General features: G+C 37.0%; 2 protein-coding genes across 5 annotated transcripts; both read right to left on the minus strand.

Moving 5' to 3' along the window:
• Nucleotides 1-118: 118 nt before the first annotated feature.
• Nucleotides 119-2774, minus strand: LOC140832506 (probable WRKY transcription factor 26). The gene is made up of 5 exons (XM_073196573.1): nt 2433-2774; nt 2198-2338; nt 1201-1835; nt 944-1105; nt 119-811 (listed from the first exon to the last, which is right to left on the minus strand). Exons 1-5 carry the CDS (start codon nt 2730-2732, stop codon nt 373-375), a joined length of 1677 nt encoding a protein of 558 aa, XP_073052674.1. The 5' UTR covers nt 2733-2774; the 3' UTR covers nt 119-372.
• A 2543-nt stretch (nt 2775-5317) lies between these two features.
• On the minus strand, nt 5318-12533 carry LOC140832507 (protein SCAR2-like). Of its 4 annotated transcripts, none has more exons than XM_073196575.1 (9): nt 12269-12533; nt 11293-11456; nt 10669-10792; nt 10460-10589; nt 9829-9890; nt 6093-9738; nt 5927-6010; nt 5739-5843; nt 5318-5653 (listed from the first exon to the last, which is right to left on the minus strand). In XM_073196575.1, exons 1-9 carry the CDS (start codon nt 12421-12423, stop codon nt 5603-5605), a joined length of 4521 nt encoding a protein of 1506 aa, XP_073052676.1. In that variant the 5' UTR covers nt 12424-12533; the 3' UTR covers nt 5318-5602. The 4 variants fall into 4 exon arrangements, with proteins under 4 accessions (XP_073052676.1, XP_073052675.1, XP_073052677.1 ...); XM_073196574.1 differs by having other exon boundaries at nt 9829-9929; XM_073196576.1 differs by having other exon boundaries at nt 9829-9929; nt 12251-12380.
• Nucleotides 12534-13203: the final 670 nt, after the last annotated feature.

The following is a 13203-nucleotide window of genomic DNA, read 5'->3' on the forward strand; positions in this document are numbered from 1 at the left end:
AATCTCAATCATATCGTTGACATTGCATCAGCATGGTATTCAGAATGAAGGAGAACACAGCGTTTGGAATGCAGAGGGGTCAGTTTATTGAATATTTAGTGGCAGAAAAACAAACCAAAAATTGAAAATATTAAGCTCTATACCATATTTTTGTTTTTTCTACTTTTCTTCGAGTGCTGCAACTATCAGGATACTATTCTAATCTTAAACGGACTTGATACAAATGAAAAGAATTCCCCTTAATGCTGTTATAAGATATACATATACAACATAAAATTAAATATCTTGATACCATCAGAAATAACTGTCCCACAACAGATGCTTCAAAAAGATTTGCATGCCACAGGGATTAACCTTCCAAGTAGCAATGCTTCAGTTGAGAAATGAGTCAAAAAATGAGTCATCTCTAGGTTCTTCCTTGGTTATCGACGGGGAATTCTCTGTCTGTTGCATATGATTGGCATAGGCACCCGTAGAGTTACCAAAACCAGAGAATCCAAAACTATCGGTGTCGTGCAGCATTTGAAGTGTGTATGGTGTTTGGTGTTGCATTGTTTGCATTCTCGTTGGGTTTGGGTAGCTTGTCCCGTTAGAGTGATTTCCGGTAGCAGAGGGTCTTATTGCTGTTGGGGCATTGTTAGTGGCGGTTGGTGGTGGCCTGTTCATAGTGTAGCTGCCACTACCGCGTGCTGCGGGAACATCATGGTTGTGCTTCCCTTCGTATGTAGTGACCACTGCCCTTAAATCGTGGGATGCTCGCTCTACATGTTTCCTGACCGGACAACCGTTGTATGTGCATTTGTAGTAGCTCCTGCAGGAATGTGAGAATAGCAGTCATGAAGGTTTATTTTCTTGCACAAGAAAACGAGCAGATAAAACATCTGAGATACGTATATATTTGTCTCAATTTGCTCGGCCGACTTAGACAAAGCCAGAAATTTACCTAGGATTTGGGTTGCCCTTAACCACTTTCTGTCCATACTTCCTCCATCTATAACCATCGTCAAGAATGTCGATATCACTTGTCGTTTGAACAACGATTCTTGGCTCTCGAACGGTTCTACTACCAGCAGCTGATACCCCCTCATTCTCATTTTCCCCTTTCCTGAAAAATAAAATTAACATCATGTAAGATTTTAATTCATGCTAGTTATTTGAGACATCATCTAATTATAGAAATTTGGTGCTAAACCCACTCACCATCTCTTGGCCTCTGGTTCATTTTCATCGTCATCTTTCGAGTTACTAATTGAAGATCCCTGTTCAAAATCATCATCTCCAAAAGAAGCAGATGAATTCTCTGGTGGGGTTGCCACAGATTCCATCTGACCATTCTCAAGAAACGAGTTTGATTGATTTTGGATTCCAAAGTTATTGTATGTAAGATTCTGAACCGAATTAGAAGATGATCTCCGAGTAGATTGAGGCTTCGGATGATTGTGAGTCCCTTTGTACACTATTTCAGTAATATGTCCTTCCAAATTCCTCTCCACCTTCTTCTTCGTGGGACAGTTTGGAAATGTGCACTTGTAGTAACTACGAGGATTTTCGCTTCCCTTGACTTGTTTTTGTCCATACTTCCTCCAGTTATAACCATCGTCGGATTTTTTTTGCTCCCTAACATATTGAGATGGTTGAGCATATAGGATTGATTGATCAGGTTGTGGGGCAGATGTATTCTCCAAGCTGGTTTGAACTGTGGAAATTTCTTGAGAACTGAAACTATGCATTTGGGATGGTTCTGATTTTAGTGCAGACTTTCCTGATGCAAATTCAGATTGCCTGTCAAGTAAATGAAACGTTCCCTTTTCTTGCTGTTGTCTTCTGAATGAATCCTGTTAGATAATGTTTGTTGACTTGTCAGCAGTATTATTAAATATATACAAGCTCTAATTACATATTTAACTATTGCTTTGACATCTCAAATTGCATATAAATAGGTTAATCTAATCCTTGATGCAATTTCACAACAATTTACCAAGAAATTGCAAGAGATCAGTCCCTTATGCAAACCTGACAAAGTTGGATTTGACTATAATTACTTTTATAACATACAAAACCACTCAATTTCTAAATTCATTGGCAACGGCAACTTGGCAAAGCATACAATACAGCCGATCATTCTGTACATACATAGTTTTTTTTTTAAAAAAAAAAAAGAAAATAAAATATCAATGATTAAAGAACGTAAATATACCGTTGAATTTGAAGAGGGAAAAATGGATGATGTAGAATCATGAGAAGGCCTTGTTAGGGAATGGAAAGAGAAATCAGAGAACTTTGTGTCCTCCTGATCCAGCTTAGCAGTAAAAGCCCCGGTAGTTGGAGAAGGAAGAACCTGAACAAACAAATCATTATCGTAAATAAACATAACATCTGTAATACATGTAAGGAAGAGAGATGAGAAATTAATCTTGAAGAAACAAACTTACATTAGCAGAAGAAAAAAGAACAGGAGAATCAAGCAGTACAGAAGGGCTCAAACTATGAGGAATGGAAAGATAAGAAGAAGGAGAAACAGGTGGTGGGGATACAGGCAACGAAGATGGCGGAAACGACTTGTACTTTGGGATTTCTATGCTTTTTTGGTAGTCTGAATTGACCCAGTTGAATGGAGATTTCTCTTGATTCATGGCCGATGCCGATTCAGCAGCAAGAAGATCAGAAGTAAAGTATTGATTGGAGAAGCTTCGGTTATGACAGGTATTCAAGCTGCCTGCAGAAGAAGCCATACAAGTTGTGGATATTGAATGGATCAAAGATCTTTTGATGCAAAGTAGAAGGTGAATATAAATACGAATAGATTGTACTAAACGGAGTTTCTTAGAAGCTTACATTTAAATCTGACCGTGGAAAGTTTGGTCAAGTTTTGTGGATTTGACCGGCTCTTGGCGGCTGACTCAGACAAGAGATATGATCCCCTACGGACGAGTTCACGAATGCATCCCACCCAATCTCACACTACACGTCTATATTTATTTATTTATTATTATTATTTATTTAATATAGTATATAGGCTGTAGGAGATGATTCCTCCATTTTCCATGGTGACGTGCATGCTCGTTATATGTGTGTGTATATATATATAGTAGGTCTCTTCTGATATTATCTCACGAATTTTTATCTGTGAGACATGTCAACCCTATCGATATTCACAATAAAAAATAATACGCTTAATATAAAAAGTAATACTTTTTGATGGATGACCAAAATAAAATATTTGTATCATAAAATACGATTCGTGAGATCGTCTCACATAAGTTTTTGTTGTATATACTGGTGTTCTAATACATACATGAATGAGCTCCACATCATTAATGAGTTTTGACTTTTTGGGTTCGTGAATTGTCATGTTTGACGAAATAACCAAGGAAGTTGATGTTCAACATGTTTTCAAGTCATAACAATCGAAAATAATACTTATATATCATATATGCTTGAAAATTTGAATTCAACAGGATGGCATGGAATTTGTTGCCGAAAATAGCATTTGTAATGTCATACATGGAATCCTTGTCAACTCGAGTAAACACATGCACACTTTAATTCAAAGATTACAATTTACTTAGTAATTTATGGATGAGACCTATAAACATACATAAAACATGTTATTGTCGCAATTATTTATTTAGATGAACAATGCATACTTGAAAAATTGTTAAATACAATTGTAAACATGAAACACTAATGTCGTGGTTAGATTGGTAGATTTAAAATGATTTTAAATGATTGTTGACTTGTTTTGGATGAACAAAATTCAAGTAAATTTCAATTAATTATATATCAAATTAAATAAGTTATATATAGTAATTATAATGAGATTTAAATATTTATTCATTCCTCAAATCATTTTCTAAATTTAATGTTTCATAATCAAACTCATCAATCAACATGCAATGTAAGCTAATGTTACATTTGGATTACAAGATTTTGATTTTGATCATATTATGATGAATTTGAAATACCCAACTATTATTCAAAAATTAACTATTGGAGATTTATAATCATTTGTCCATTGAATTTCTCAAACAAACCAATAACTTTGCAATCCCCGTCTTAAAATTCATCAATCACATGTAACATAGGAACATGACCGTGGAATATGACCAAACATTTCTTTTCTGATAAGATGTCATTTTGGTATCATTCGAAGGAAAGTGCAAAATATGTAATTAATACACGTGGTTCTATAACATAAAAAAAACATAATGATAACGATAAGTCTTGCACAACAACTTTATAGGAGTAGGACCGACATTGGATACTTAATAACCACAATATTTAAATTGGCCAGCGTTATACATACATAATTATATTATCATTTATTTAACAGTACAATAAAAGGAAATGAAAGGCTCCTCAACTTTTGAGTGCAAAATACAGGTCCTTTATGTTGTATCAGGAAACACTTGATATACAAAATATTAGACAAGAAACAAAAAAAGTCTCCTATCAATCCTCCATTGAAACAAACGGAATAAGACTCACAATAAATTCCAGTTGATGGTCACCAAAATACCTGATATACAAATTATTACACAAATAAAAAGAGTACCTGGGAATGGGAAGAACTAACAGTCACGAGCTTCCGAATGTTGGAAATAAGTTGACTCGTGGGAGCTTCAGCTAAAATACCAAAAGTATGGCAGGCAGCCAAGTCCATTGGGAGTCAAGCTCTCCAGGTGGAGAAGAGTCATGACTTGTAAATAGCTGATGCTTGCTCGGGACAAAACACCTGCCTCCTGGAATATGTACCATAGCATACCGATTTACATGGAAAAAATGATGGCCAAACAACAACCAGTTTTGATCACTAGACTCCAATTTAACACACTTAAACGAATTTATGTAAAGATTGACCGGTCCATTTAGTTTAAGTTTACCCCATGTGTCAATTTTCATTGTTTTCTGTAGCTAAAAGCAGCATCCATGCTGATATTCGGGTCAAATGAACACAGCATTGCACTCTCCAAAGCACTTTGCAGGAGACTACAAATCAGGTTTAAGTGAGAAAATCACATATATCAGGGGAGGTAGAGGTTGGAGGGAGGGGGCTCATGTCTGATAAATTGCAGTTACTGGCAGCTCCTTTTCGATCCGTATTGCCATTTCAATACCATCTGTGGAAACAATAAACCTCAAATTCACATGCTTCAATTTTTAATATTTGCCATATCCATTGTTAACCAAGGAAACTTGTTTCCAACAGTTTTTATATTCAACATATTAATGTCATATGAAGACAAGCTAAAATGCTGCTAACTAAGAGCAAAACTGAAGAATGCAAGCTTTTACAATTCAAATCCGTGGCATCAACTATACAGAATGTGTGCCCTCGACTATTTACACAAATTAAATAATTGCGCATTTATAAGCTTTGCTATTGTCCATGTATAAAACAATTTTTACGCCACGTTTCAGGACAAAATCAACAATAGGAATCGGTTATATTTAAGAGATGAAGGGGGCAGATGAAAAAACCAAAAGGCCTGTCGCTGCAGATAAAGGATCCATGGTATGATGTTCACCCCCCATTTCACCATGCGCTATGAAAGTTTCCTATAGCAAAAGTGCTTTGGCAAAAATAACTCTTGACTACTTTTCATGAATCACTCCAACTATCCTCATCGTCTTCATCGCTGCCAGCCAGGGCCTGTGATGTTCTCCAGGTTCATTAATATGACTTTGATTTACATAATACTACATCATAAATGCACTGTTCAAAGAAAACAAGAAACCTGTCGGATTGCATTCGCTTTCTCCAAAATTGCAGCAACTTTAAGATTAGTTCTGGGACCTCGAATGCTAGGCTTTGTCGCCAGTGCAGGTTTCAGGTTGAAGGACTGTCCGAACGGATATGATATTGAGTCATCTTCCGAAATAACACAATAGATAGTAAAATTCATGCCAATCAGTGTGCACTCACCTTGGTCCTTATTTGTTCCAACAGTGAATCTCTTTCCTCTTCTTTCTGTATCTCAACTTTAACTTGTGGGGTAACTTTTCTTAGCTGCAAAACAATCTAAACTGAAAATATGCACTTCAAAGAATCAATATTGTTTTTTTAGAGCAATAAAGTTATAGATACTTACTTTGCTTTTATCAAGAGCAGTAAAAGTATCAATAAGAGGATTTCTCTGTAGAGGCAATTTCCTTGTTCGACTCTCAATTGCATTTCCACCCTCCACATCCGGTGATGCAAACTCAATCGCTGAAGATGGAACAACAAGCTCCTGCTTTACATTTTCTATCTTTTGTTTATGGTCAATTGTCTCATGCATCAAGACATTGGCCTCCAAATTAGTGGAACTTTGCTCAACCTCCTTTTTGCTTGATCCAATGTCAGGGGAAATTTGAGTAACATCTTCCACATATGTCAAAGCAAATATCTTCGAAGATGATATGGTGACCTCTAGCTTCTCATTTTCCGTGTTTGAAGAAATGTCAACAATCTCCTGAATCAAGGGATTGTGCCCTACCTTCTCCTTATTTGATATTGTGTCTGGAGAAAATTGAACCAAACATCCATTCAATTCTCCATGGAATGAACTAATGTCATAGGTGGAAGCGGAAGGGGTGGAGGTTCCTTGAGCGAACTCCTCTTGTTGATTCTCTCCCTGTATGGTAGAAGATGCATGTTGAACCTTACCCAGTCTCCATTGAATGGGAGGAAGAGGTGGTAAAGGAGGAAATTCTCCCAGATTGATTGAATTTACTTCCATAAAACAATTACCAGGTGGAAACATAGAACCTAAAGGATAATCGGAATGCTTAGAAACATCAACTTCATAGTTGCTTGGTGCTGGAAGCTCCGGTGTTGAAGGCTGATCAGGACAACTAACAAGTGAACAATTTGAAGCGGAATTACTGACTGCTTGATGATCATCGAGCTCTAGCATATGCTGGCCACATGAAGACCCTAAATCCATTCCACCAGAATCCATGAACTCTTGACTGAGTTGGGTAGGTAGCACACTGGCTTGTTCTTGTGGCGTTGTTTCTATTATATTGTGAAAACAAACATTGTGGTATAAAAGGTTCCTTTGTAGGCACAACTTTTGTTCTGGATCTAAGTTAATTTGCTCTGAGGAAGACTGGGTTGTGGCGGTATGGACAAAATCCATGCTACGTTCATTTACTATTGAACCGAAATCCAGATTAACAATGGTATCTGCTTCTTCAGACTTTGGATGATTGTAACTGATACAAAAGACACTGTCCAAATCTGATGGGGTTACATGTCTTTGACTCACTTCCTCCACTAAGACAGATTTCCCTTGACTTTCCAAGAGAAAATTCTTGCCATTTTCAAGTTTATTGGGATTTGAATCCTCGAAACAAGGTATACCATCTTCTACCAACTGATTGATACCAAGAGGTGAATAGACACCATTTTGGCCGCCATTATCAGCAACTGAAACCACACTAGAGGCCACAATTGCAATCCCTGATACATCAGTCTGTGAATCAGGTTCACTCAACAAGACATTATTATCATTCAACGTTGTAAGTTCTGGAGATGCAGGGATATTTGTTGCTTCTTGAGCATAGGAGCTCCTACATGAGGTGATTCCACCCTTTTCAACAATATCTGTCTTTCCGTGCGGCCCTACCAAATTCTCTTGGATGGAACACAAACTTTCTACAGCCGTTAAATCATGGGAGGAAGCATCATCTGTGATTCCTGTGGCCTTCAACCCCAGAACTTCACAAGACTTGAGAGTTTCAACTGCCAGAGTTTCATTAACTGTTGTCTCCTTATCAAGATTAACAACATAATTGTCATGAGTATCTAAACCTGTCTCTGGCCAATCTTGAGAGCATTTTACATGTGATGCCATTATATTTGGTGAACAAATCTGATTGTGAACTGATCTATTACAACCATTCCCTTCTATGTCAACAGTTTGAGCATTACCAAGGGATGGTTTCTTGAGTTCTTCACCGAGAGAAGCCTCCATGATAGATGAAAAGTCATTAGAAGCATTAGCAAAAGCATTTAAGGTCACATCATTTGACTCATCAATTGATTTTTCTTCTTTTGGAAGTGCTGACATGAAACTATGTCCATCATGAGCCGAATTAGGAAAATCAAATCTATAGTTTTCAGAAAACTCTAAATCTCCATCATTTGATTCATCCACGACTAGAGTCTCAGTAGAAATCATTTGTGGCAAGTTATCCTTGTTTGGAGGAAGACAGGTTCGATTGTATAACAAAAAACCAGTAGAATTACATGATTCATTCTCACTATTTGATCTCTGAACTGTATTGCTTCCGGCAGAGGAGCTTGGGGAATTATCTCTTAATTGAGTTTTAGAATCAGAGACACTGAAAGAACATCCTGGATCTATGGCCAGTTTTTCTTTCTTTGCTTCGCTATTGGCAAGGGACGACTTTTCATCACACTCAGGTTCCGACAGGTCCCCCTGATTGGGGCTATCCACTTGCACGAAATCGAAAGACACGGCAATTGGACTATCCGCGGTATGACATGGATTTGTATATGTTGCATTCCCATCAATTGATTTATGTACCAGATGAACTCCTGAAGAGGAAAGCAGGGAACTATGTTCTGACTGCAAAATGAAATCAGAGAAGCTGGGAGAATATGCTGCATCAGTGACCGGATTTGTCTTAACTTCTTTATCTGAAATATATAACTTTTCAACTAATTCAGGTGCCCTAGAGATAATTTCTCCCAAAATGTATTCTGAATCAGAATCTTCTAATGTAGAATCCAAATCGGTAAGGTTCCTATCAGAAGTCTGCTGCATAAAGTCAGGACAGTGGTTGGTGATAGCAAGTGCACGAGTGCACGTATCATCAGAAACTGCAGATCTTGTATGGTGAGCCACAGGACAAACTTCATCTGCCGTATTATGGAAAAATGGTGCATTGATGATCTCAATTTCAGGTGTACAGGCAGCAACATAATCTTCAGACTTTGTACTATCAGCCGAAGTATTTGGAAAGTACATAGCAGAGAAACTAGAAATCTCTTTCCCGGATGAATGATTCTCATCGTCAGACAACATAGAGTTTCCGGTAGATTGAGAATCTGTAGAATGAAAGTGTTGTTCCTCAGTGGAAATTACATCAAAAGTCGATAGTTTCCTGTTGATATAAGAGGTGATATCGGTCTTCTCTCTCAGTTCAGAGTCCGTATCAAGTTCGGACTCAATGGTTATTGGTGCGTCCACGAAATTGTCTATCTCACTGGCAAAATCATCAGTTAGATAACCAATTAAGATGTCATCTGCTTTACTTTCTCCATCAACAACCATATCCTTTTCACTGGTTACCCGATCACAAGAGTATGTGACACTATCTTCTACAATGCTAGGATAAGAATTGTCTTCCTTCAAGATTTTACATTTGGAAACCTCATCTTGCTCGTATATGGATGGTTTCAGCATAATATCCTCTCTTTGTGGAGATGGAGGACTTCTTTTCCTCTCCACAATGTCTCTGTCAGCGCTCATTCCAAATTGAAGTACTACAAAACTAGAGTCATCGTGATCAGTTGTTGGCAATGTCCTCAAGAATGATGAATTCATGGCGATTTCATGAAGCACTTTATGCTCCGGAGAAGGAATTTTTAATATTTTTTCCATGTAGCTCTGCCCAATTTTCAAGTCAAATGGTAATACATTCAGCCTCCTTTTTAATTTCACACGATCTGCAGGACTGCTTTCACTATTTCCATCATGATCCTCCATGAAAAGTTGATGAAGCCTGAAAATTTAAGATGAAAATAAGATGTATGTGAATTTGAAGTGCAGCAATGGCAAATTAAAAAGGCACCAACAGGTACTATTGTCTCACTTTGCATGCGATGATGGTAAAACTTCAGGGGTTACTCCATTCCTCCAGTATGTTTCTTTTCTCTGTTTGTCATGCAAATAATAGTCAAGCAATAGACAGTTCTGCAGGAGTGTAATGATGTAGGAGGAACTGTTAGACAGAACTAAAGAAAAAGAGAAGCAGGGGGCGCGAAGGAAGATTCCTAAAGATGCTACCACTGAGGGCTACCATGCATGATTACCTTACTATTTAGGTGTCCGTATAAATGTACAAGAGAGTACGTCTTTCGAAATAAAAGAAAATTAATCTGTCATACTTATTCTTTCCAAAAAGAGTGAGTTTCCAAAATGTCCATGTCAAAATACAGAGTGTAGGGACTGACCCAGGATGTGGAACAGGATAACCCGAGGTGGCAAATCAATTTTTTTGGAAGAATTATTTATTAAATTTCAAAATTTTGCTGAATACTGACCCCTTGCCCTTCCTCTCGAATCTCGGTTCATCTGAGTATAGATGATATCTTATAGGGGGCTATATATTGTACAAAAAAACACATGGATTTTTACCACTAAAAAGACAAATGAAGTTAGTGGGAGAGTTAAAATTCAGCAGTGCTGGTGCTAAAAGATGCTATCAATTGTTTGGGAATTACCTTGGCTTTGCTGATCTTTTTCTCCCTCTGAATATCTGAACCATTCATTTTAATGGAAGAAGTCTCTGTTTTGAAAAATGACGGATCAGTGTAACGTTCCAGGCATGCCCCAGCTCCCGCCGTGTCAAATCTAAAGGTTGATATCAATGAGATGGTAATTTTGATGGGACACATTAGTCAATCAATCTAAAAGGATCAAAAGCTCATACTTGTCTAAAAGAAATAACTGAGGAGGACCCCTGCATTCTTCATATGACTCCATCATAAAATGAGGTAAATTTCCCTTGGTCACTATATTATGGTCCATCTGTAGATTAGGATGGCAATCAACACCTGCATCACAATATTTAAAGCAAAATTTTAAATCCAAAACATATTCAGGCCTCTTAGAGCAAAAGACGTGGCGCAAAAAATGACCGAGTCCCTTACAAATTAAAATCCTTATAAAAAATAAAATTCATATTACTCTCTAGAACTAGAAGCTGGAGGATGGTATTCTCGTATTCACTCTCACGTAGAGCTCAGAGAGGGGAACACACGGAATAAGGCTGGAAATCCAGTGGCCAGCTCTGGAGATTACCCACCTCAATGAACCATTAATTAAAAACGGAATGATCTTGTGAGTCAGGTCGCCCATTGGATTCAGCAAATCATGGCGAAAGCCCCAACAATAAGAGTCAAATGAACAACCACACAGCCTAGATTTTCTCAGAAGTACATAACCAAATTATTATTATCATCAGGGTGCTGACAAGCAACTAAGAATCCTCCATAACCAGGTTTCCTAGCAAGGGATGAATCAGAATGTAATCAGAACAAGAGTTTGTTCTAACCAGCATGGTACATTAATGAAGAATGATCAGTCTGGGAGAGAAATGCCTTCTGGATGGACGGTAACTCATCCTCGAGCTGTTGGACTCGAGATAATAAGGTGTGTCCTCTTGTAGCAGTCACCATCACTTTGTCATGTAGTTCATGAAAAATCACCGCCGCAAACCTTCAAAGAAAAATAAAAAAAACAATGATGACAACAATCAGAGGCATTTCTCACTATATTTCAAAGAGAACTATGGGGTGAAGATCAGTTGGTGTGACTGATGGTGGGTTATCAAACATTAAGAAATAACACCATTAATGTAAAAAGGTCCAAAACACATGAAAGAACTATATCCTATTCCAATCTGCATTAAAAAAGGAAACAGAAAAAGGAAGAAAAGAAAGAAGAAAAAAATGAAAGTTGGAAATGCACAACCACTAATACTAAATGGACTGCAGGGTGTTATATAAAATGGATAACAGTCTGAAGTAGAAACACAAAGGCTAAAAGTATCTTGGTTTCATGTGAGCAGGCGAGACTTCATATATGTGTAGCTTTAGTATAACTGACAAGGTAAATTCACATTGAAATAATAGCAGAGAAACCATTGTCGGTCCCAAAGGTGGCCTGACCTGCCTTTCTTATCTGTAATAAATAAAAAGGATGGCAACATGGCTTGTCCAGTTTATTACAACACACACAGTAGTTCATTGTGAAGATGTTTCCAGCAAAGCATTTGCCAACATAAAATCCCGCAAGCACGTACATTATAAGATTTGAATAAAATTCAGGGGGAAAAGTCCGTAGGTTGTAATCTAAATAACAAAATTTAAACGGACCCGCAACACAAAAAAGAAAATAAAAAACGAAGTTACAAACCATAGCCTTAGATAACTTGACATAGATCTCAACCCCCACAAGTAAAATTTTAATACAAAAAGGCAAAATTCAGACACACAGAACATCATCCAAACCAGATTTAAAAAACTGACTCGGAGAGGTCCCCCAGCTGGCGGAGGAGACCGACGAAACCAGACATGGCCACCCCTTCGAGCAATGCCTCCGGATCATCCTTATCGACGGCAGTGTACAGATGCGGATCAGCTAAACTGTACTCGGACCTTATCTCGTACCTAGTAATCGGCATTTCCCTATCTCCAAACCCTAACCAGATTTCAAAATCTTCAAGGAACTCTCAAAATTCCAGTTTCTAAACCATCTAAACACATGCTATATTATATGTATGCATGTGAGTGAGGAGAAGGAACTCCGTTAACCTTATTAACTGACAACGCTGTGTTTTTATTAATTAATTATTATTATTATTAATGTCCAAATAATAATAATAATAATAATAATAATAATAATAATAATTTTTTATTTCCTGTTTTTTATGTTTATATATATACATACATGTTTATCATACAGTTGGAATATAAAGGCGTGATCTAACCAATAATTTAATAATAATTTTTAAAAGAGTGGGGCTCCAGCAAACCATACATATATAAATAGTGTCCGCTAATTGTGGAGGAATATGGATGTCACGGATCTAAAAAGTTGTTTTCTTTGGCATATATATGTGTTTGTTATCATATATTTAATAATAGTCAAAAATTTGTGTGAGACGGTCTCACAAGTCGTATTTTGTGAGACATAACTCTTATTTGGATCATTCATGAAAAAGTACTATTTTTTATTGTGAATATCGGTAGGGTTGACTCATCTCACATATAAAGATTCGTGAAACCGTCTCACAAAAAACATACTCTGAATAATAATAACGTCCCGACTATCCCATGTTTTTTTATATTTCGTTATTTTTTATGTGCACTAATTAAATTTATAAACTAATATAATAACTTACAAATTATATTGTTAAAATAAATTATATTGGACAAGTCTTGCGTAATAAATTTATCCAAAA

The sequence above is a fragment of the Primulina eburnea genome, chromosome 5 (assembly GCF_022965805.1).
Source record: "Primulina eburnea isolate SZY01 chromosome 5, ASM2296580v1, whole genome shotgun sequence".
Lineage (NCBI taxonomy): Eukaryota > Viridiplantae > Streptophyta > Magnoliopsida > Lamiales > Gesneriaceae > Primulina > Primulina eburnea.

What these genes read in the sequence shown, in the direction of transcription:
- LOC140832506 (XM_073196573.1), bottom strand. Translation starts at nt 2,732, where the DNA reads ATGGCTTCTTCTGCAGGCAGCTTGAATACCTGTCATAACCGAAGCTTC. An exon ending in TTCTTTTTTCTTCTGCTAAT is followed by an intron (nt 2,339 to 2,432) that starts GTAAGTTTGTTT and finishes TTGTTTGTTCAG; the next exon opens with GTTCTTCCTTCTCCAACTAC. An exon ending in GAACCAGAGGCCAAGAGATG is followed by an intron (nt 1,106 to 1,200) that starts GTGAGTGGGTTT and finishes TTTATTTTTCAG; the next exon opens with GAAAGGGGAAAATGAGAATG.
- LOC140832507 (XM_073196574.1), bottom strand. Translation starts at nt 12,423, where the DNA reads ATGCCGATTACTAGGTACGAGATAAGGTCCGAGTACAGTTTAGCTGAT. An exon ending in CAGCTGGGGGACCTCTCCGA is followed by an intron (nt 11,457 to 12,268) that starts GTCAGTTTTTTA and finishes TTTTCTTTGAAG; the next exon opens with GTTTGCGGCGGTGATTTTTC. An exon ending in CTGCTCTTGATAAAAGCAAA is followed by an intron (nt 6,011 to 6,092) that starts GTAAGTATCTAT and finishes ATTGTTTTGCAG; the next exon opens with CTAAGAAAAGTTACCCCACA.